This window comes from Osmerus mordax, chromosome 13, assembly GCF_038355195.1.
Source record: "Osmerus mordax isolate fOsmMor3 chromosome 13, fOsmMor3.pri, whole genome shotgun sequence".
Classification (NCBI taxonomy): Eukaryota; Metazoa; Chordata; class Actinopteri; order Osmeriformes; family Osmeridae; genus Osmerus; species Osmerus mordax.
The window spans coordinates 14,881,454-14,905,776 of NC_090062.1; the positions used below are offsets into that span (position 1 = coordinate 14,881,454).

The 24,323-nt window shown below is 44.7% G+C and overlaps 2 protein-coding genes across 4 annotated transcripts; one reads left to right on the forward strand and one right to left on the reverse strand.

Moving 5' to 3' along the window:
* The first annotated feature begins 201 nt into the window (after positions 1-201).
* Positions 202-22,620, forward strand: LOC136955740 (protein FAM227B-like). The gene is made up of 15 exons (XM_067249465.1): positions 202-273; positions 402-633; positions 736-779; positions 902-934; positions 1,119-1,223; positions 2,137-2,235; positions 2,450-2,551; positions 2,686-2,812; positions 2,894-2,986; positions 20,079-20,236; positions 20,420-20,577; positions 21,541-21,618; positions 21,982-22,056; positions 22,141-22,210; positions 22,390-22,620. The coding sequence occupies exons 1-15, from the start codon at positions 202-204 to the stop codon at positions 22,618-22,620; spliced, it is 1,677 nt and encodes a 558-aa protein (XP_067105566.1).
* On the reverse strand, positions 5,546-18,898 carry fgf7 (fibroblast growth factor 7). 3 transcript variants are annotated; one of them, XM_067249175.1, is made up of 5 exons: positions 18,693-18,898; positions 18,387-18,428; positions 13,465-14,071; positions 7,407-7,513; positions 5,546-7,298 (listed from the first exon to the last, which is right to left on the reverse strand). In XM_067249175.1, exons 3-5 carry the CDS (start codon positions 13,748-13,750, stop codon positions 7,083-7,085), a joined length of 609 nt encoding a protein of 202 aa, XP_067105276.1. In that variant the 5' UTR covers positions 13,751-14,071; positions 18,387-18,428; positions 18,693-18,898; the 3' UTR covers positions 5,546-7,082. The 3 variants fall into 3 exon arrangements, with proteins under 3 accessions (XP_067105276.1, XP_067105277.1, XP_067105275.1); XM_067249176.1 differs by lacking the exon at positions 18,387-18,428; XM_067249174.1 differs by lacking the exons at positions 18,387-18,428; positions 18,693-18,898 and adding an exon at positions 14,581-14,741.
* Positions 22,621-24,323: the final 1,703 nt, after the last annotated feature.

Genomic DNA, 24,323 nt, shown 5'->3' on the forward strand with positions numbered 1-24,323 from the left:
TATCAAGACGACATCTTTCACTTTTTGATTCGAGTGGTTTGTGTGCCCGCTTCGGCGAGGGGGTGCTTTTCCAGGTGGGGGTGCATCTGAGGATATAACACCTTGTTCAGCTCTTCCGGCTGTTGCTCAGCAACCAAACACGTGTAAGGTGTTGACAAACAGAAAGGGAAGTTGCGGGTTGTCTATTATTTGTTTGAAAAAATGGATGAAGATGTAGAAGACGACGAGGAACTTATCAACAGCCTTAAAAAATATATGCAACATCAAAGATTGGTGAGACATAATATTCGAATCGCTAAATGGAGCATGTCCAACAGTTAGAGCTAGTCTTCCTCTAGAAAGGACTCAAATGGACAGTTTTGTTTCGATTGGTTGCTAACAATTCAAATACCTTTTTACAGGTTGACTGGCCTGTGACTTTTGAGGAAAACATTGAATTATCAAGCTTCATTAGTTACAGTTCATCAAAGGATATATATATATTTTTAAAAGAGAATGTGCCTTTCCCAGATAATATTAATACTTCATTTTCCAATGACATTGAAGAGCTTTGGTCAAAAATCAAACAGCATGAGTTCATAATGTCACAAGCACAAAGGAAAGAGGCCAAACTGTTGGTTAACAGCAACAAGTGTAAGCAACTTATCGTTTGACACTGCATTCAGTAATTATAGCATTACTTCATTATGTTTTAATAAAAGAGTATATTATTATTATTATCTCCATGTATTTCAGATAATGAATATGTTGAAAGAGCACGTAAAACCCTGAACGAAAAGGTAGGCTACAGGACGCTGATTTGAATTCACCAACAGTAGGGTTGTCCTTACATATGTAGGATTTCCATCGTCAGTGGTTAAAAACTATTAATTCAAAATACCATTGTGATTGTTATTTGAAGAGTAAGATAGTGTCACGAAGTCTGGACATTAGGGTGAGTTATTTTATATATTTATTTAGCAACAGTAGCATTCTATTTGTACCTGCCCTTGTTTTTCGTCCACTGTTAACTTACTGTATGTGTTAAATGTGGAACTAAACAGATACCTATGTATGGGGAGGAATATATACATTGATGTATTTAAGATTGATAGGATTTATTTTAATTCTTTTTTCAGGACTATGACTATCCAGGGTTTGATGAAGTAGAAGGCACTGGTATCCCTGGCAACCCTGACGCCCTTCAACATTTGGACTTTGTCTCAGAAGCCCAAGGCTTTAATGTGGGTGTCTTATTTGTACAACCTCAATGTTAATGCATATATGGAGACTAATTTATGGTATCATGCTTTATCTCAAATGAACCTGAAATAGATTACTGCACAACTTTTGAAAAATGTTAAATTGTTGCAAACAACTGGAAATTAGATATTCCAAAAACTTGCTTTTAGTGAATTATCTACCTATGCCCTGTTTATACTCTATCCACTTTTTCATGAGTAAAACCGCCTGAGTTTGAAGGTTGTTGTCAGTGTCTGACAGCAGTCTTTGAAAGCAGACCAGCCGTAGTATGGTTAGTGTTTTACTCCCTCCAATCACATGGGAATTCCTCTGGCAGGCTCTGCAACCAATCATCCTAACCTGAGAAACATACTTCTATTAAAGTCCTGTTTTATTAACAAAGTCCAAGATTCACAAATGACCTTTCTCAAATGTTGGCTCTTTAACAACAACAACAAAAAAGAAAGTTCAGGCTAAATCAGTTGAAGGTTTATTTATCACTGCATACACTAATATTCAGTCGTCATTCCCAGAGCCAGATGTGGTCAGTGTGATATGAAACAGACTTGTTATGTTATGTGAAGTTTGGGAGATACCTGAGCTGTCACACGTTTTTTACGAAAGAGAAAATATCGCATGGAGGTTTGCATGTGAAGAACATGTGGACAGAATGTGGCCTTTTCAGTGCATGCGATCCTGAATTCTTGACACACATGATGAATCCACCACATGTATGGTGGGGTGCCAATCTCTAAGATTCTTAAGTTGTACAAAGATGAGTTATTAATGAAACCTAGAAAACGGACCCTCCAATTTGGTCGATGCCTGAACTTGTCTGAACTTGTGAAGGGATGAAGTCTGATATTTTGATGATGTGTGTATTAATCTCGCTCTCCACGCCTGTCCCCCCTACAGCCAGGCTTCCTCAAGATCTGGAGGCCATTCTTTTTATCGGGCCTCTCTGTGGCAGTGCTCAGAGACACCTTCTGGTGGTTCTTTCTTCATCGGTTTAAGGTGATTCTGACCTCCTGAAACATTCCTCCTTGTCAGCTGTGTTGCTCTGCTTTCTGCAGCGTGCGTGTCTGCAGCATTCCTGCACTGCAGAATATCCTGCAGTTCGAAGGGAGTCGGTCATTAGATTTTCCCTCCAGTAATTCCTGGCATATTCTGTCTGAAATAAATACCACCTATTCCCATACTAAAATGGTGTTCTGTTACTCTTTCTAAGCCCAGTGCTGAGGAGGAGAACAAACTGTTTGACCGCATTGCGAAGGCTTTCGTCTCTCTTTTCATAACAGTCCAGAGAGACCTGAAGGATAAGTTATTTATGGTTGGTCGGCTATGCTTCAACAAGTAAAAGGCATGTAGTGCATCTCAATATCCCAACTGAAAAGAATATCATGAATACAGTAAATGTGTCTGTGTCTGCATGTGTGTGTGTGTGTGTGTGTGTGCGTCTGCCAGGTGTATGCAGACTGCTTGGCCCAGGCAGTTTACACAGCATTTTATGGAGCTTTTCCAGAGTCAATGCAACAACTAAATAGTGATTTCAAGAGACACCTGGCAGACTGTATCTCTTTATGGGTATCAGGTAACTAACCAGTGTGTTATTGTGAGTTACATAGTAGGTCTCCTCGGTGCGATTTACTTGAGAGATCTGTGTGTGTTTCAGGTGTGAAGCCCAACCTGTTGTCATGGCAAAACTGGAACTTGGACTGGCTAAGTTCACAAGGAACTGGAGAGATCAAGGGCGAGTCTACATGGGGTGAGTCCTGTTACTCTGAATGTGTTTGTGCGCCTGCGTTTGTATGCCACAGTGTATGTACACATCCCACTAAATCCATTGATTCCGTGGACGCATTCCTGTGTGTGTGCGTGTGTGTGTGTATGTGTGTGTGTGGGGGATGGTCATCTCCAGAATCTTATGTTAAGCTTTGCATGATTTTTTTATGTATATGTAACTGATTATCTCCCAGTGTGGTTTTGATTTGTCATCAGAGAAAGTGTGAAATCGTAGTGAGCTGCTGGAGGTCTGGGTCTCCCGTCTCGCTGTTGGAATGTTCTAGTGTTTTCGGGGTTCCGTGCTAAGGCTGCAAACACAAGAGTTCCCCAGGTTGCACAACTGCAGGCCTCCTCTGGGGAAAGGAAGGTTCACGGCCTTGAAATGTATCAAGTTCAGTTGCCTGGGCCTCCCAGGGCCTCCCCGGTTCTCCCACTGACGCCCCCCCTTGCCTCCCCCCGCAAATCTGCCTCTCCCCCGGCCCCTGATGCTGCTTTCACCTGCCCCTAGCCCCCTATTTCACTGCGTTCTCCACTTGCCCCAATTCGCTACACATTCACCCCTGCCTATCACTCTCTGTCTTTTTCCTCACTCCCCCACCTCCATCAGACTCTGCACATGCTGTTGGTATTAAAGGACACATGTGGTCCTGTGTGTTCGTGCTATGTCCGCGGGCACAAACTCGGGCCTACCACCGCTGCACTTAAACCATTGCACTGGATTGCTGTAAATCGTTCCTCACTTGACTTTTACAAGCGCAGGATTTGCTGTGCTACATCGACGTGAGCCGCCTCCAGTCAGCGCTGCCCTAGTTCCCGTGCCATCGAGGTTACGCGACCGCTTCTTTCAATCAAAGTGGTGTTAAACACAGCATTCGCGATACAATATTTAGTGGCCTGTTCAGTGTTCTGCCAGATCAAGGGACTAACGCGTTGACTGACTCAGCATTTTTATCTGGCGACTTCCTGTGCTCTGCGGCTTTGGACCCCAGAAAGTAATGCAGTCCAGACTTAAAGGCGAGGGATTTTATTCGATTTGATGACTTGTGACTTGAGAGATCGTATCGATAACCATTTAATGAAAAATACTCATATCTCAGTATCGCCTCTTTCATTCAAATGACATTGTAAGCAATAGTCTACTCCAAGGAATTCTTTGACTAAGTCCAATACAAAGCTAACAAGCTCCTGTTGACTTCAGCCTTCCTCCAGTCCTTTGGGAATACAAAGCCTTGAGTCAAAAATGTGTTTACATTTTGAGCATGTTACAAATTATCTGCTAAGACTAACTTTGCGTGACTTGGCAGAAGCCTTCACCTTGCTTAGACTTTGTTTGGGTCAAACTTAGTCAGGGGTTTGGTCTCTCAATTTGACTGTCTTTATCTGACATGAGTTCTCTTAGCCAGATGTGAACCCAAACAGAAGGTAAAGCTCTCATCTCTCTGCCTCTCGATCTCTCTCGATCTGGCTCTCTCTTTTTCTCTCTCTCTGTGTATGTGTGTGTGTCAGCCATCCAGTATGTCTGCTGAGCTTCACTCTGACAGGAATCAAGTTTCACTCAATAAATTATAAACTTATGAGGGAATTATTACAACATTTGGCGGTGTTGACATATTTTTATCATTCCCTGCATCAGATGAATAGATCCAGGACTTGTATTATCATCTTGGCTTTACTTATCAGATTGAAACTTGTTATGCATATGTCTTAATACATCTTGGATAGTACAAGAACACTTATCTAAATGAATGTTTTCCCAAACTTTACTTCAAAATGTGTATTTAATCATTTTCAAAGATAAGGGCACCGAATTTCATTATCTTGTCAGTTAGTCATATCAGCCAGGAAATGGGCTGCTTAATATCTCTTGGGTTTCTCTACACAAATCTTTTTTCAGGAACATCAACAGTTACACAGAAATCTTTGAGATCTTTTTAAGTTAAAGGTTTTGCTTCCAAATCTTAGTAGAGGTCAGATGAAGATCATTGTTCTGTAAGGGTTCTCCAAGGGGTTCTGAAAAGGGCTCTAAATACAAGCTTGTTTCCAATTCAAAAAATATTACTAATCACTAAATAAGAACCGGGCAATACCGGAGCAATGATGTAGTAGCAGTCATAGTATGATGTACTGATGTCTTTAGTATGAAAATTTCTTACGGAGAATGGATTATTATTGAAACATGATAGATTTACATTTCTGCCTGGTGTCATCTGTAATAAAGCACATGATATTTGATCCTCTAGACACTCATAGTCTTATTATTAGTAACTATACACTTTACTACTTTGTAAATCAAAATTATCATATGAAAATGATGTAACTTGACCTAATATAGCACTAACTCATGGAATCACAATGGGACTGGACTGCTAATCCTAACTCTATGTGTTTAGGCTAATATGGATTAACATTTTATATTATCTGTTAATTTAAACTTTGTTCTTGATAATGCATTGTATTTAGTTTGAACACCTCTGTAGGAAAGAGGTTAGAAAACCTGCCAGTGTCGGTCTGCAGATAATGACAGAACAGTTCAGTCATCCAATTCAGTTTATTTTCCGTATGACAGCAGCACAGAGCATACCTCAAGAATTTGTGTTATTCTTAAAATGTGTTGGCTGCGAATGGTTACATTGTTCTTTTAAGTTTAGCTATACCCTGTGCTTAGCCTTGTTCAAGAGGCTCATGGTTAGTGGCAGAATGGGAACACGGAACACTGAGAAACAACTGACTTTAAACCACTGCTGAAAGCACATCAGAACACATTGTTAGGAAATGAGGCACACTCCAAATAAACAGATCTCGTCCTTGGCTTTCATATAAATAACACAAATAACTTACAACAATGAATTATAACACAAACTATTATACCAATATGGAGATATTGTAGACGTATTGAATGAAAGTTGAGAGTGGTTTAAATTTTTTTGCTGAGAATGAGATGAGTATGTGACTATTACTTTCATTTATTTCAGAAAAGGAATACAACTAAATTGAATAAATGAGTCCCTTTGTATGTTTTGCTGAAATGATTTGGCGAGCCTTAATTATGACTGGGTGAACAATGGAATGTCTTAAAATAAATTGTAGAAAAAAATGTATCCTCATATAAATACTTGATTAACACATAAAGGATAGAATGAAGTTCGACAATAACAATTTATATAATCATGACTTATACAAAATACAAAATCAATCCATAACATACACATTAAAATTGGGTTTCACACTGTATTTTAATCCGGATATTTTCCCATCAGCAGTAGCAGCGGTATATTCTTGCATTGTTAGATCACACCTTAAAATGGATATGGAGTCAGTGAGCAGCTTTAACCCAAAGGACTAAGCACAGCCTTTCACAAATATATTTGTTGTACAAATCTCTTATCTGCTGTTTGTGGCTTTGCTGTAGTGTGTGCTTTAAGAATCTGCGCAGTGACAAGACAAGGCCAGCTTGCTTCCTTTACGTTGGTCAAGCCAACTCACTCTCAGTTCACTCCTGCTTTGAACCTTCTTTATCTATAATGTGGGAGTATAACTACAGGGCTGTCTCCATATTAACAATAATTGTTTAAATTATTTGAATATTTTTATATGTGTATTATGCATGGTAAAATAATAGATTATTTTTCTTTGTTCATTGAGCTGGAGATCATTTAATTCTAAAATATGAATCAACCTCGCGACTTTTTTTTCAAACAATTTAAACATGCAGAAATGGTGTGCCGCAACAACAATAACTCCATCATTCAAAGGTGGCATGTTAACTGTGTTTTTGTTCACAAACAAGGTTACAGTTTACTTTTAACGGTTTACAAATCCTTTGAATGGTGGGTGTAAATTGCGCACGGTCACTGCAATTTTAGAACCTCCAAAGAAACCATTTCTATTTACAACATGGAGTAGGGTGACGTTTGTAAATAATTTCTAGTTTTCTCTTTGACTTTCCCTAGTGTTCTTTGTCAGCTTATATAATATGATGAAATGGTTAATGGATCCATCACTCATTCACCTCAATGTCATTTAATCCCAGCATTCCACCTGCCTCTTCCTCCTCTTCCTCCTCAGTGCGTGCTCTCCTGTCAGTCTACTCTCTGCTCCTCCGCTTTGCACATCCTGGGGATAAAGTGAGATGCTATGTGCTCCCTCCTGGTCCTCTTCCCTCGCAGTGGCCTTCCCTTCTGAGACAGGGTTATGAACATCTCTTTGCCATTTTTTGTCCACTTCGCTGAGGCGTAAGCATTGAAGTAGTTTTCTAAGAAAACCTCCTTGAAGTTGCAGTTTTCATTGTAGATTTTCTGTGCAGGGGGAACAAAAATAAGGCTGAATGCAAGTATGTTTTTTATTTGATTGGGCTACAAAAACAAACCAAAAATAAATGAATGTCTGCTTAAAAGAGACATTACCTTGCCTTGCAGCAGTCCAGTCCGGTTCATAGAGATATAGTACTGACTCTTCACACCTTTAATGGCAAGCACACCGCCCTCTGACACAGTCCTGATTTCCAAGATAGCTGGGAGACAATAACAAAGATGACAGTTAAATACAGAACAAAACATCACAAGTTTGGGTGCGGGAAGAGAACAGTAAACTCCAGACTAAGGGGGTTAGTGTCACAGGATAAAACAGAACACTGGAGGCCTGTCCCAGCTACCAGTGCAGCGTAAGCCTGTGCATCTCAGTAGTATTCATCTTCATTAGCCAACAGGATGGAGGTTTCTGTGGCTAATCAGTCTGCGGTCCCCCTGGCTTCTCCCTAGCCCTGTTAACTGGTCTGGGTGGCCATTACACAAACCACAGCTCATGCCATGGCACATATGGGAGGCAGATTAGCCCTCCTCTCCCGGGACTGAGGAAACTACCTCCTTGCATGTGCTTTGCACGCTACACTTTAGACCTGCGACTCAACCCTCCTTTGTGGTTGTTTTATGACATTATGTTAAAACTACAGTTTGTAGGATTTTCATGAAAAGTGATTTTTTGAAAGTTGATGTCTGGCAGGTTATAACAAGGTAAATTCTCTCTTTATACCATAAAAGAACACAATCAACAATCATAATTAACATGATTTTGCGCACTCTGTGTACAAAGGCTGTATTATTTGTCTGGTCACTTCCTGTAGTAAGCCTTTTAGAATCATATTTATCATAATGAATGCAGGAATTTGTTTAAAATATGTTTTATTTAGTGGTGTAAAGACCTACAGTATACTTTGCTTTCTTATCAAAACGTTAAACAATTAATTTTCTAATTTACTGGATCGTTAAACATTGAGTGAGTCAGATGGTGTTCATTATATTGACAAAAACAAAAACTGTAAACTCCTAACCAAAGGCTAATATGCTAATAAAACACAGTTGTAAATATATGGCAAACGATTTAGGGCGAACATGTGCATCTTCCACACAGCACACTATACTCTTTAAGTGATGCTGTGTTCATCAAAGCCTGTCTGCCGTTTCAACGTGTCTGTCTGTAGCTTTGCCAGCTCACAAAGGACGTTGTGTTTTTCAAGGCGTTGTGTTTGTCTGAAAGCAAAACTAGCTTCTCGTAAAGCTGTCTTTAATAATAACACAATAATTGAGTACAAATGACAGTGGAGGAGTTTAGTAAATTCTGATACTCTGTGTGTGTGTTTGTGTGTGTGCATGTGCATGCGAGCCTGCTCGTATCTGCATGTGTCTATTGGCAGTGTTGCGCCTCCTGGTTTTTTGCTCCGTGGCGCAGACAGACAGATACAGACAGAGTTTCAGACAGACAGATACAGACAGAGTTTCAGACAGACAGATACAGACAGAGTTTCAGACAGACAGATACAGACATAGTTTCAGACAGACAGATACAGACAGAGTTTCAGACAGACAGATACAGACAGAGTTTCAGACAGACAGATACAGACATAGTTTCAGACAGACAGATACAGACATAGTTTCAGACAGACAGATACAGACATAGTTTCAGACAGACAGATACAGACAGAGTTTCAGACAGACAGATACAGACATAGTTTCAGACAGACAGATACAGACATAGAGTTTCAGACAGACAGAGTTTCAGACAGACAGATACAGACAGAGTTTCAGACAGACAGATACAGACATAGTTTCAGACAGACAGATACAGACAGAGTTTCAGACAGACAGATACAGACAGAGTTTCAGACAGACAGATACAGACAGAGTTTCAGACAGACAGATACAGACATAGTTTCAGACAGACAGATACAGACATAGTTTCAGACAGACAGATACAGACATAGTTTCAGACAGACAGATACAGACAGAGTTTCAGACAGACAGATACAGACATAGTTTCAGACAGACAGATACAGACATAGAGTTTCAGACAGACAGAGTTTCAGACAGACAGATACAGACAGAGTTTCAGACAGACAGATACAGACAGAGTTTCAGACAGACAGATACAGACATAGTTTCAGACAGACAGATACAGACATAGTTTCAGACAGACAGATACAGACATAGTTTCAGACAGACAGATACAGACAGAGTTTCAGACAGACAGATACAGACAGAGTTTCAGACAGACAGATACAGACATAGAGTTTCAGACAGACAGATACAGACATAGAGTTTCAGACAGACAGATACAGACAGAGTTTCAGACAGACAGATACAGACATAGAGTTTCAGACAGACAGATACAGACATAGAGTTTCAGACAGACAGATACAGACAGAGTTTCAGACAGACAGATACAGACAGAGTTTCAGACAGACAGATACAGACATAGAGTTTCAGACAGACAGATACAGACAGAGTTTCAGACAGACAGATATTCAAACTCAAAGCAGACGCAGCAACCTCATCAAAGCTGGAATCTAGATTCATGTTGAGCTCTTTACGCCTTAGCTTTTTAGATTGAGCAAATGACAACAGTGTCAGGGGCTGAAGTGGACCTACTATTAGAGCATTGCATGTTAGTGCTCCAACAGCGCTCAATAATAATTTTATACCACACAATTCTATGTAAATATTTACACTTGTTATTTCCGAACAAGAGCAAGTTATTCCCCCAGAGCCTTGATATGATTTGTTAACCTGAGTCCCCAGTGTAAAATGCCTGAGTCCCCAGTGTAAAATGCCTGAGTCCCCAGTGTAAAATGCCTGGCTCCCAGGACTAATTTGAGAAAATCTCCGGGCCCCATTTTTGGTTTCCTATAAATCAAGGCCTACACTGATGACAAGCTAGATTTGCGTGAAAACCTAAAGCTCCATGCGTGATCTTCAAGGTTACGGTCAGCCCTGAGTGAATGGCTTCCAGGAGGGAGCAGTAGATGAATAAATAACGCAGGCTGTTATTCATGTGGCTGTTGTACTTGTGAACGTGATGTTGCGTGCTCCGGCAGCCTGACTGATGTGTCTAAGGGAAGGCAGACAGAACGGCTGTCCTCTCGCAGCGCTCCAAAAAAAAAAAAAAAGCTTTATTACTGCCGAGCGTTGTAACAACTGCAACTGTTTAGTGGACATAGGAAGACTGGTGCTCACTCATATGCACACACGTGGCCCTCACATGTCGGGGCTATAGCACATAGGAAGCCTGCTAGGCTTCCCCCAGCTTGAACAGATTTGCCTCCTCTATCGGGCCCTGCCCCTGGCTAGTAAACTAATTTGTGGGTGATCCTAATTCCATCCACCCAGGGTTGAGACTGCATCCACCTTGCTTTGATTTGCCCCTTGTTAAGAATGGATCTCTGGACCACCGATACTTGTCAAACACACACACAGAGGAGACGACAGACAGTGATACTTTTTCTGTTTTTGTGCAGTCTAAAATAAAAAACTGTTGTGACAGCACACAACTACCATACCGTACTTCCCAATTCATTATCATTGTGAATAAGTAGTGTCCATAAAATTGACTTTTATCACCCTATAGTAGAGAGGTTATTGAAACAGACTTGGGTTCATCTGAGGTTTAAGCCAACTGAACAAATTCATCTTACCCCCCCCCCCCCCCCTTCTTCTGTGGTTCATTTGATCCACATTTTGCAGTGAATTGTGAATGAATAAGGACACGACAACGGTCATAGTTCCCTGTTTTCCTGGTGTTCAACCCGCCGACACCCAAAGCACATGTGTTACATTAAATGCCTGACTTGTCGAAGATTAATCTGATGTGTTTTATGATGTCAGGAGCAAGGGTTTGAGTCAGGTCCTGTAAGGTCAACCAGACGGAGACACACACAAACTCACCCCAGATTATTCTATGCCACGGTCATAGACATAACATAGCTGGGACCACCGGAGTGAGAAGTGAATATCATATTCCCTCAGTTTGGCCTGTGCTGCGTGTAACACACACCTCAAGCCGTGACGCTCTCTCCTTTGTGTCCACTCGTCTATTTCAGGCCTGCATGTGTTAGTGATTCCCAGCACAGATTACAACTGGCTGTGTGGTTGGGGGATTAGTGGTGCCATTTGCCTTTATAGGACGTGTGTTTGTTTGGTTGTCAGGTTGTGTCAACGCACCAAGAGGCAGAGTGTCCATCCTTGGAGAGAGAGAGAGAGCGAGAGAGAGAGAGAGAGAGAGAGAGAGAGAGAGAGAGAGAGAGAGGCTTCGTCTACATTATTTAGACACCAGGTACAAGTGCACTTAGATACATTTCAGCATGAGTCATTCCTTATAAAGTTCTTTCACTAATGCCTGAGTCACCGTTTAGTTTTGAGAAAGTGTTGAGAGTTGACTCACTTCCAGTCCAGAGTGCACGCTGCAGGGAAAAACCTAAGACTGCTGTCTGTGCTCAGACAAGCGTCTCTCTTGAAATAGGACAATATATTTTTGTTCTCAGAGAGCAGACAGTCGTGCTGCTTCCAGTTTGCCTTTTTTCTGCCTCAGACTACGTGCTGTGGGCTTTTCAAGGCCAGTCTAGTAGAGAAATAGGAATCGGAGATGTATCGATGTTATTCATGCACCTCACTGGTGTCTTCAGGGGAGAGCCTCTGTCCTGCCGTGTGCTTTCTACGTGCTACTGCCAGCCACATCTGGGTGGATCCATTTTTCATCTTTTCATCGCCAAATGTTACGCAAGCATCTTTTCCATCCAGACTGAGGCATCCTCTGTCACGCCAGCATTCCAGCCCCAGGCGCACGATCAGAAAGGAAATGATAGCTACCTCGAAGGCCCTCACCGACAAACACTTGTCTTCTTCTGACCGATCTGTAATGGTGGCTAGGCGGCGCTGTTGAAGAATGCCACTCTATGTATTCTCCTTTTCTAACGTTTGCTTAATTTCTTGTCGAAAAGTCATAATCGGGGTAATGACGTCCAGACGTCAGACTCATTCAGTGTATTTTATCTCACCCTGACACTGTCCCCCCGTGAGTCACACAGGCTGGGCTTAGTCAGCCAGCTCACTGTGAGTCACACAGGCTGGGCTTAGTCAGCCAGCTCACTGTGAGTCACACAGGCTGGGCTTAGTCAGCCAGCTCACTGTGAGTCACACAGGCTGGGCTTAGTCAGCCAGCTCACTGTGAGTCACACAGGCTGGGCTTAGTCAGCCAGCTCACTGTGAGTCACACAGGCTGGGCTTAGTCAGCCAGCTCACTGTGAGTCACACAGGCTGGGCTTAGTCAGCCAGCTCACTGTGAGTCACACAGGCTGGGCTTAGTCAGCCAGCTCACTGTGAGTCACACAGGCTGGGCTTAGTCAGCCAGCTCACTGTGAGTCACACAGGCTGGGCTTAGTCAGCCAGCTCACTGTGAGTCACACAGGCTGGGCTTAGTCAGTCAGCTCACTGTGAGTCACACAGGCTGGGCTTAGTCAGCCAGCTCACTGTGAGTCACACAGGCTGGGCTTAGTCAGCCAGCGAACGCGGCAGAACACTGGTCCCGGCGCCGACCGGCCCCCTCGGTTTACTCGATTCCCGCCAAGGCCCGCACCTGCTTTACTTTACCTCCGTCACGTTGGCTTGGTCAGTGGAGACTCATGACCCATTAACGCTTGTGATTACGCTGAGGGGAATGCTGGACAGTAACAGCAGGCAGGGCCCAGGGGGGGGGGGGGACTCACGTTTGACCCTCTCTGACGTCCCCAAGACTCATTACTGTCCCTCTACGCACAGAGCTCATCAATAAGAGCAGTCAAGCTAGAAGTCTGCCAACTCTCTTTCTCTCTGTGTAACTAAACATAGGCTAAGCCAATTGAGCCCGGAATCGCATTTTTCTTTTCAGCTCGGGGAACCTTTTCTAATCCAGAAAACTGTTTTCAAAGTTTCCGAGCTTTATTTATTTTATTATTTTAAACCATGAAACTGAAATTCATCTCGAGCTAACACTGTCCATGTCAGTCTATAGAGTCCAGACAGAGACTTGAGTGATCTGGTGACTCACCCGGGTAAATAAACCAGCAAGACACCAGCCTTATTGTACACTGCATTCATAAGAAACAAGTCTAATTTCGTATTTTTTCAAATTATAAGGAAAAGACAAAAGCAGTCTTACTGTAACAATTGGTGGAGTCTTGTGTCCCATTGATGTTGCCGTACTCGTCGATGGTGAGGAACCACTGCGTGCGGCTGAACAGCTGACGGATGCGCACGTCTCCACCCTCCATGTAGTCGTAGTTCCTGGTGTGACGCTCGTGCTTGGAGCAGTTCATGATGGCAGCCAGTTGCTCCGGAGTGCGGTCACTGCAGGCCACACACACGCTGCCCACCAGGAAGATCATTTGCACGTACAGTCCCGAGAGCACATTTGGCAGGTTCCATGTGAGCATCCATTTGCGCATTATAATGCACTGCAGTGGGACTTCATGAACAACATACTGAAATGTGAAATAGAGATCCGTGCGCTGTTGCTCGGCACCCCGTGACCCCTGGCCCCTGACCCCTGACCTCGGAGCCCTCACCCCTGACCCTGCGCGTCCCTCTCCCAGCAGCAGGGCCCCCTGGTGGGATGGTGGAGCGGGCTGGAGTGGCTGGAGCCTGGCAGAGGCTGGAGGGTGGCTGCTGACTGGTCTGTGGAGCTCTCTGTAATCCTCACTCTGTGTTTTTGTCTGGCGTAGAGGACCATAGTCCAACGGCGGACATCATCTTGTCTGTTTCAGGGCCTGGAGATGCAAAGGTTATGTAATGTTAAGAAAGGTGACATTTTGCATCTTTTGTAAAAAAAAGAATAATACACAAACTTTTGAGAAATCTAATTTAGTGAATGAGGAAACAGTTTATGTGGACTAATGTGTGACTTAGTCTAATCAATTTCCTGAGGGAAAATGTATTCAGCTGCAAGGTTGAAATGTTGAACCATAGTAATGAGGAAACATCTGTTTAATTTTACTTTTACTTGAAAAGAGCCTTCTTTTAGCCCCTCACTAAACTCTGCCAAGAACCAGCCATAACGCTTTCCTCTCTAGACAGTGTTAAATATCCTAGGGTTGGTATCTCCCAACTGTCAACTCTTCATGTCTGTGGAGCTTTGCCTGAATCAACAGCTATCTTACAACAAGCCTCTTCTAACCCAGACGTCCACACCGTTTCTAACAAGCCCCATAACTAAAAAAAAGACACTTAAATGCTGTATGCCAAAGTAGAACATTTGTATCAGAATCGAACAACTTACTTTAGCTGTGAGTGACCAGAGATGTAAGTAGCGGTATTTCGTTTCCCTAGTGGTCTGCAGTGTAAGACTGCAGTGATCCCAATGATTCTGGTTAGCTAGGCACAAGCTCTCTGTGTTGATCTCTTCCCATGGACGTCTCACTGACTCCAGCAGGCTGGCCCTCTGCATCTTCCCCTGTTGTTGTGCGCTGTGCCTAGATAAATGCCTCTTGCTGACCTCACTTCAGAGCAATTAGGTCCCAGCCAGTCAGCTGTCCCTGGGTGAGATGCATGGGAAGAAACACCCTCTGCCTCTCTCTCTCTCTCTCTCTCTCTCTCTCTCTCTCTCTCTCTCTCTCTCTCTCTCTCTCTCTCTCTGTCAGGCACTCCCTGGACATAAGAGGGAGCCATAAACTTGAGAAATAGCTGCTTGGATGGTATGCACCCAGAATACCAGTGTAACATCTGCATGCGCACTGCCCTTACAACAACTGCATTTTCTTGATCGAAATATTTATGGTGTGCGTGCTCAAACTCTGTTTTGGTAAAACTTCAAGTGAAGTTTCTTTACACTTTACACTAAACACATCTTCAAAGAATTCCACCCTTTTATTCTGAATTCTAACTCATTGGGTGTTGTTACTTTGGGAATGATTGTCAGAAGTTCAAACACAGAAAACCAAACATCAAAGAATTGCCTCAATTCACACGCTGATTGAGAATGATGGGGGGAGCCAGTAAGTTACGGCTGGCAGGTAACCATTGAAGGAGAGCAAAACAGAAGACATGACAGCGCGTAGGTAGTGATCTCTGCCAGGGGTCGAGAACTCTTTCACTTTTAGTGTTTGTATTTAAGCTACTAATTTATCACCCGGCATACCTGGCCCTCTGTTAGACTCGCCACTTCAAAAGTTTATATGGTCTCCTAATGACGCTCTCCCCCTGGGAAGGAGAAGCCTGTAACTGAGCGAGCGGGTCTGCAGCAGGACTCCCTCTCATCTACTAAACCGGTGGTCGTAAAGCCCTGGCCAATGAGGTGTCACTGGGGCCAGTTCATTTGCCCTCTCCATCACCTCAGACACAGTTCACAGACCCGGAGAGGGGGCCACGCACCACATCACCCCCGCAACACACACACAACACACACAACACACACAACCCACACAACACACACAACCCACACAACACACACAACACACACAACACACACAACACACACAACCCACACAACACACACAACCCCCGCAACACACACAACACACACCCAGCACCCGAAGAAACGCTGGGAACTCACCGAAAACACCGAGCTATACATCTCCTCCCATGTCTGACAGCCAGACTCTACATCCCTCAAATGAAGAGCGTTTGAGCAAAGTGATTTTTTTTTAAACTAGCGAGCCAGATCAGAGGTTAAGGGGCAGGTCTTTGCTCGCACACGATCGTGGCACAGTTAATTTCTTTTGAAAAACAGAAGGGGGGTGAGGAGGGGGGGGGGGACAGACTGGCTCGCTTGCTCTGCCTGGCAGGGGGAAACCTCCATGCTCCAGTAAAGCAACCGTTTATGAGCCACACTATAGAAAACACGAAACCATAACATTAACTGATAATAACCGGAATGGTTCATGTCATGGTTTACGCCAGAGTCGTGCCAGCATTGTTTGTGTGCTATCAGCAGTAATGTTTTAGGAAATTCACAGTTCCCCAAATGAACATTACATCTCAACAAAATCGACATTGATTCAACTTTGCACCTCTAGGTCCTCAGGATGTATAAATCTGCTGTGGCCTCTACTGTAGCCAGCTATTACACATTAACACTGCGTTTTAATCTAACTCTCTGAGCATTTCAGTGATCATTTTCCCACGCAGGGCTGCTATTGGGTGGACATGGCTGTGTTGTTGGTCTGTGTACAGGTAGTTGTCTTTAAGGGCTGAAAGGCTGCCTGCTGCAGAGGATCAAAGAGCCAGAGCCGTCTGGCGTTTACAGTAGCACAGGAAGTAGTGGAGCCGTCGGCAGGTTTGACGTGCGTGAGGAAGCCTCTTTAGTCGTTCGGGGACTGTCTCCCCTCCCTCTTCACATCTGCTACCTTGCTCTCTGGCTCTCCATCTCTGTCTGTCTGACTCTATCCTGCACTCTGTCTCTGCCTGTCTCTCTCTGCCTGTCTCTCTCTGTCTGTCTGTCTTTCTGTCTCTCTCTTACTGTCGTCTCTCTTCATCCCTCTCTTCCTCTCTTCCCAGCATTATTAACTGATGAAAATCCAGGGCTCAATCTTTAAAGGCTCACCTCTCCTTTCTATTGAATCCGATTGTTGGAGCTGCCACAGCCAATAGAACCTGAGAGAGTTCAGATGATTGCGATGTGACACGCAAACCTGGGAGCTCACAGTGAACTCAAACCAGCCCCCTCTCCAGCTCCAGACCCTGTCTGTTCTTGTCACACAGACTTAGCACTTCCCTCCAAAAAACATGCACTACGCATTTATTTGTATCTGAGTCACCTAACTATATACTGTCTCTTGTCTATCTATTGGCATTCTACTTTAGTCTTTTCTTCAATAGATAGTTTACTTTCACCTCAATTTAAAACGCATATTTTGTGCAATGTTTGCTTTTTTTACAAATCTGGCAAAGAGTGTACACAGTGTTTATAGAGAGTGATAAGACATTAAGCTGTTTTTGTTAGTGGACTTGTCAAACTGAGGGTGTGTTGCTTTCAGAAGTGCGTAGCTCTGGTCTTCTATTTGCATACAGTAGAACGGAGGGGCATGCTTTTATAGGGTCTTGTCAGGGGTGTGTCTGGAGATGAAGAAGAAATATAAATCACACGCAGCATCCTCTGGTTTAGAAGACACATTTCTCAGAACTTTTCTTCCCCGTCTAATCATATAGATCAAACCGCTCTTGCGTGGAGCACTTCAGCCAGTCCCCATTGTCTCTGACTTGGAGTCTAAAGCGGCTATTAGATATAGATGTTTGTGCTTTCTAATCCCCCCTGGCAGGATTATCACCCTCTGATTTACCTCGGGGGCTGTTTGCGGGAACCACTAGCTCTGTTGGCACACAATGTTAGATCTTGAATTTATGATAGTTTCCACTATTAGTCCAGTGACATCTGCCTTCTCACACAGTCTGTTCAGCAAGCTCTAAAAGCATTCCTGGAAGGAGGAGCGTGTGTGTGTGTGTGTGTGTGGGTGTGTGTGTGTAGGTCTGTGTCTGTGTGTGTTATATTCTGCTGGCTCACTCTGTCTTGCAGTGATAAGAGTGAGTTTATGCTGGCAGAATGGATTATGTTTAAGGTCAGGTTATTCCTAGCGCTGGGTTTAGACTGTTTGGGTTTAGCTTTTGCTTTCTAAATTCCATCATAATTGGGGAGCTCTAGGGATGGAGCCTGCCAACATTAGCCCAAGTTATAAATAACCACAACATGGCTTGTATACACACACACACACACACACACAATGTCTGGCCAACATACACATGCCCATACGCATACAAGCACACATGCGCACTATCAGAACAGCCCCCTAAGGACTACACTAGGTCACAGTTTGTTTTTAACCAAGAAAACAAAGCATGATACTGACTTCAACACGTTTAACCTGCACAGGGACCATTTGAGTTTTCAGAGACAACAGAGCTTATTTGAAATGTTGCAGAACTTCTACAGTTACCAGATCAACCAACCTCTTAATCAGTAGATATATAGTCTACCATACAGACCCTTTCTCTCTCTCATACACACACACACACACTCCCTCCTGAGGTTAATGATGAGATGGAGAAACAGCTACTCAAACACAGTCCTGAATCTGATCATAAACTATTCACCAGTCACGGTTCCTTGTCTCACAGCCATCCTGTGTAAAGACCCTACTTGATCCAAATAACAGCGTTTACAGGATACGGAAAAAGGATAATAAATACAAATCTCAGTCACACATATATAGTAGAAGTCAATCTAAATCTAATCTGAAATGTTTTGCTGTAATCTTATACAATTTGAACAATTGTTTGGTACAGGTGTAAAATTCAGTACCTTGCTTTAAATTCTTCACATGAGATATCTGGTATTGTGTAAAAAGCGGTTCTGTGATATTGTCATGTTGTGTGAGAAGAGAAGATGAAGCTGCTCACCATGAGAGGTCCAGTCATGAAGAATGAAGAAGCTCTTTCTGGGAGAGCAGACTCTGTTCTCTCCTTATGGCTGTGACACACACACACACACACCCTCGACAGCACACACTCGCAAACACACACCAACACACTGGCAGCAGTACACACTCACACACACACTCTGACACTCACACACACGCAGACACACAAACTCTGGGGCGAAAGCACCTCCCTGACCACTCGTGTCACCGGCTGTCTTTGAAGCGCCTCTTCCTGGGCTCTGACGGGGAGAGTGTCACTGCAGTAAAAGGTGACACGTTCTCAGCTCAGGTCACTGCTCCGAGGCAGACTGCTCCGAGGTGTGACATGGACACAGCTCATGGCCCCTCCCTGGACCCGTCCTCTGTCCTCCCCTTCCCTCCATCCTGTTAGCGTTGTCGCTTTACGGATTCCTTCCTACTCAGTATGCTTCATCTGACTTTTCCTTACTAATTGTATGTATGAGTCATTAACATTATTATGATAAATGTTGAGTTTCCACAGGGCAGATTACACACTCCAGCAGGGAATATAGGCTTGGTAATGGACATAATATCGATAATGGTTTTGTTAAAGTGACGATATCCAGCCATCAAGTTGGAATAGAATTATACACGACTTTGCCTCAGAATGTACCAACATGCTTGTAAATTGACATGATCATGTGTGCGCGTTTCAGCCTGCATTAGAGCCGGTGTAATAGGCCTTGTTAGAGAATGTGAACAGGCATGGTGTCCAGGGAATCTACTGATCCCGTCTAATGCAGGAACAGCTGTTAGGGATCTCAGTCTTAGCTGCTCGCTCCACAGTATCATATCTGAGCATGGATCAGGAAAGAAAGCAGCGCCTTGCTTGTACAAACACACGCTGCTTTGTGGCTTTAAGACAGGGAGAGAGAGAGAGTCGAAAATAGCTAGAACACAGGTCCAGGTCAGGACGATGGTGTAGGGTTTAAAGTCCTCACTTTTAGCCCACTGTGGTTATGCTTGGAAGTTAACTGAACAAATAGCAAAAACCCTATAAAAAGCTAGTGTTACTGCTTCCGCACCTGTCTCTGTAGTTTTGTGTGTGTGTCTTAAGAGTGTGTACTGGTCTTAAAGTGTGGGTGTATTCAATTGTGGGAGTGTGTGTATGAAGCTGATCGTAAAAGAAAAAGAAGTGAAGAAGTGTGTTTGTTTCACCTTGGCAGACTCTCTTTGCAGTGGAGTCACTCGGATTGCTTCGGGCACAGTCGCGCTGTCACAGATACAATACTTATTCTCTCCACATACAGTACTCAAGCACTACAGGACAATCTCTCGAAGCCTGAATGTGATGTAGCCAGAGGGACGGTGGTGTAGTCAGTAAGAGTGATCTGGCTGTTTGCAGATCTGCAGGAGGTGTTTGACGAGGTTGTGTCGAACATCAGGAAACTGAACGTGGCCACACCCCTCCCCTCCTCCGCCAGGGGAGGCAGAATGGCCACACCCCTCCCCTCCTCCGCCAGGGGAAGCATCGTGGAGGAAGCCGACGTCAAGAAGAAAGAGGTAGACCAGCTCTTCTCTGGAGTCTTCATCCTCAAAAGGCTCAGTTCTGAAGACCTTGTTAGAAACCTTTCTATGAGTAACACTGAGATCCAGCCTCTCTCCCTCAGGGGAACCCTGCACGTGTGTGTTTGCTGGATGGTTTTCAAGCATGTTTTAAGTCTGAGGTGTTCTGTGTTTTCCCAGTCCAACTTTGTAGGCCCAGGTCCAGAGTTCCAGCATGTTCCTTTTAAGCTGTGTGGTCCAAGTCCTCTGATGCTGCGCTACCTCCATCTCCACCGCATCCCAGTGCCCCCGGCCTACGACACACGCAGGATCCAACGCACCGAGATCTCCTCCCTGCCATATCCTTACACACCCCGACAACCCTCAGACTGAACGACCAAACTCAAGACCGTGTCTGATATAAGAGATACTCTGTTTCCAACCTTCCGTGAGGTTAATGACTGCTTCTGTGGGCGAGGAGGCTTTATGGGCAGCCTAGAATATGACCAGGTTTGGATTGAATGGTCCTGGACATGACAGGCTAACCTCAGTATAAAGAGCAGCCAGTTCTGCTGGTAGTTGTAGTCTTCCTGCGCTGTGTGCTGCTCCCAGCAGCATGGAAGCAGAGGGAGGGTTATCTCCTGCTGACCTTATCTCCTAAGAGCCTCTCTTTTCTCAGAGACTTCCTCCTAGCGATCATCACGGCTTCTTCCAAAACCACAAAACAATTCCAGATGAGTGTCTCCCCTCCCACCACACCTCTCCCTCTCCCTTACTTCTCCACTCTGCCCCAGTCTCTCTCTCTCTCTTTCTCCCTCTCTATTACGTTCTCTCTGTGTCTCTCTCTACCTCTCTTTCCCTATCTCCTCACAAGCCTCTCTACCTTCAGTGGTGTTGTGGTTGCTATGCTGACATGTTCAGTCTGTGAACAACATGCTTATAAAAACATGTTGATGAATAACATGCTAATAAAATAGGAAGGCTGGTGTTGCAGTGGGCCTCTCAGGCTACAGTATGTGGGATTAGGAACAGCAGGGTGGGATAATAATAACATGAATGTAGTTCAGCCACACCAAGTCCATTAACTTCATGAAAGGAGACTTGCGTGGGACTGTGCTGAGGTAAATGGGCCACTTAATGATCCTGGCCCAAGAACTTGTTTGGTGTGCAAAGTAAGGTGGTAAGCAGAACCTGGTTGTATGGGATTGCTGGGGGGGGGGGGGGGGGGTTGAGGGTAGGGAGAGTGAGAAAGATGTCAGCCAATGTGTTGGGGTTAGATAGACTGTTTTTTTCCTCCTGTGCTTCTCCTTGACGGCCGTTACTCCGTCTCGTCCCACCTACCTGGAGGTGGTGAAGGAGGTGGAGGACAGGAGCCACAGACTCCACCAGGAGTACAAGATGTAAGGCCTTACTTTGAATGTTCCCTTTTGTTTTTAAGATAGATGTTTGGACATTATACTGCTTTATTGTATAGGGACGGGTAGAGATAGACAGGAATATCAGGGAGAGAAAGGGGGTGACATGCAGGAAATTACCCAGGCAAGAATCGAACCAGGGTCCCTGTGGTAAGGCCTCAGCCCATATAGTAGGCGGTCTACCCAGTGAGCCACTGATAGGGAGTTTATTCATTCAGCAGATGTTTCCATCCCAAACGACATACAAATAGTGCATGTAGTAAGTACAGCAGAATCCCTTCTATCACCACCATGGCCGCTGTCTTGTGTCGACAGCCTGACCTAGCTCCGCCCTCGCCTGTTCTTCAGGAACTTCAAGAAGACCAAACGTGAACTAGCTGACATTCAGAAGGAAAGGACCCTCCACACCCAGGAGGCTAAGCGGTGAGTTTTGGACCCCAGGTGTTGATACTTTGTGAGTACTCTCTTGAGTATCATTTATCACGCCTCCTCTTGTCCTGTGACCAGGTTCATGAAGGAGGTCCTTAGCAACCCTGTTGAGGTGAAGATTGCCAGCGAGGGCATCATGAGTAAATGGGTAACGAGTCATTTTCTGCTCTAACATGAAAACCTGCAACTGATTTTACCACCTCATTCCACCAATCCACACACACAGATCTTTAAATGACTAAAGACTAAGAAGTAAAACATTTCAAAATCCCTAAACGTCAAATAATCACCTGGACGTCACTTGGGTGTGGGTTCCTCTGTTTTCAGGACCACCCCCCGTACAAACAGCGTCTGCGGAAGGGGGAGGGGGCTGGAAGGAAGACAGAGGAGGACAGGAACCAGGACCCGACACCCTCTGGTCCAGAGGACAGGAACCAGGACCCGACACCCTCTGGTCCAGAGGACAGGAACCAGGACCCGACACCCTCTGGTCCAGAGGACAGGAACCAGGACCCGACACCCTCTGGTCCAGAGGACAGCGAGTTGGCTGGCCAGTAGAACCACAGCCTCCAGCAAGCACGCTCTCTCCAGTCCTCTCCAGTAGTGTGTGTCGCTCTCCCAGACACCATGTCTGTTTCATCCAAGCAGAATGATTCCAAAGCATGCATTTTGATTTGGATGAAAACTTTTATCGTTTGTGAGTCGGTGTTGTTATATCAATTACCATACGAACAGATTAGCTGGTTCTAAAATAATACAATAAATAGTTTAAAAAGTGATTCATGAGTGCTCTAATTCTCACACTGATGCTAATGACTCTGCTAAACTGTTGGGCTGGTAGCATCCTCTCACAGTCCTCCAACTTAATATAAGACCATTTATCAAAGTCTGGAGCAAAACGAGTAGTTTACGTAGTTTTGTTTTCAGCCTTGAAGACAAAATTCCAGAGGCATTTCAATGTTTATTTGAGTGTACAAACAAATCCTCTCTCACATCTGTTTGTTTGTATTTACTTTCACAGGATGAAATGTGGCTGCATGTGGGATAGTGTCTGCAGCATGTTGTTTGTGCTTGAGTGGATGTTGTGCGTGGTTTGTACAGTAGACAGGAGTCAGATGGCTGAGCGGTTAGGGAATCGGGCTATTAATCAGAAGGTTGCCGGTTCAATTCCTGACCGTATCAAATGACGTTGTGTCCTTGGGAAAGGCACTTCACCCTACTTGCCTCGGGGGAATGTTCCTGTACTTACTGTAAGTCGCTCTGGATAAGAGCGTCTGCTAAATGACAATGTCAATGTAAGACAGAGAGAATCTGCACTTCACAACAGTGCTTCTCTCTGATCCCCAACATGCCCTCCATCTAAATCTCAGTGAGCAACTCCTAGCCTCTCACCCAAGACTGTGCTCTAATACTGTATCTCTGTCTCTCTCTCTCTTATTTCTCTCCCTCTCTCTTCTTCGTCAGTTTTACGTAAGAAACAAAAGTAATGTCATCCATCTCGCCTCCTCTCCTTTACTCATCTGTTTCCTCCAACAGCAGAGTCAGCTGGAAGCTAGCAGGGTCAGAGGTGAGACTCTCTGAAGTGTTTCATTAAACCCTTTCACAGCTAGAGACCTGAGAGGGAGAAACCGCTGCTCACAGAGGAACCGATTCCTGCCAGCAGCAGGTGGTAGCAAGAAGAAATAGTGTGTGTGCTTGTGGGTGACCAGGTGTGTGCGTGTGGGTGACCAGGTGTGTGCGTGTGGGTGACCAGGTGTGTGCGTGTGGGTGACCAGGTATGTGCGTGTGGGTGACCAGATATGTGCGTGTGGGTGACCAGGTGTGTGCGTGTGGGTGACCAGGTGTGTGCGTGTGGGTGACCAGGTGTGTGCGTGTGGGTGACCAGGTGTGTGGGTGACCAGGTGTGTGCGTGTGGGTGACCAGGTGTGTGGGTGACCAGGTGTGTGGGTGACCAGGTGTGTGCGTGTGGGTGACCAGGTGTGTGGGTGACCAGGTGTGTGCGTGTGGGTGACCAGGTGTGTGGGTGACCAGGTGTGTGCGTGTGGGTGACCAGGTGTGTGGGTGACCAGGTGTGTGCGTGTGGGTGACCAGGTGTGTGGGTGACCAGGTGTGTGGGTGACCAGGTGTGTGCGTGTGGGTGACCAGGTGTGTGGGTGACCAGGTGTGTGCGTGTGGGTGACCAGGTATGTGCGTGTGGGTGACCAGATATGTGCGCGTGGGTGACCAGGTGTGTGCGCGTGGGTGACCAGGTGTGTGTGTGT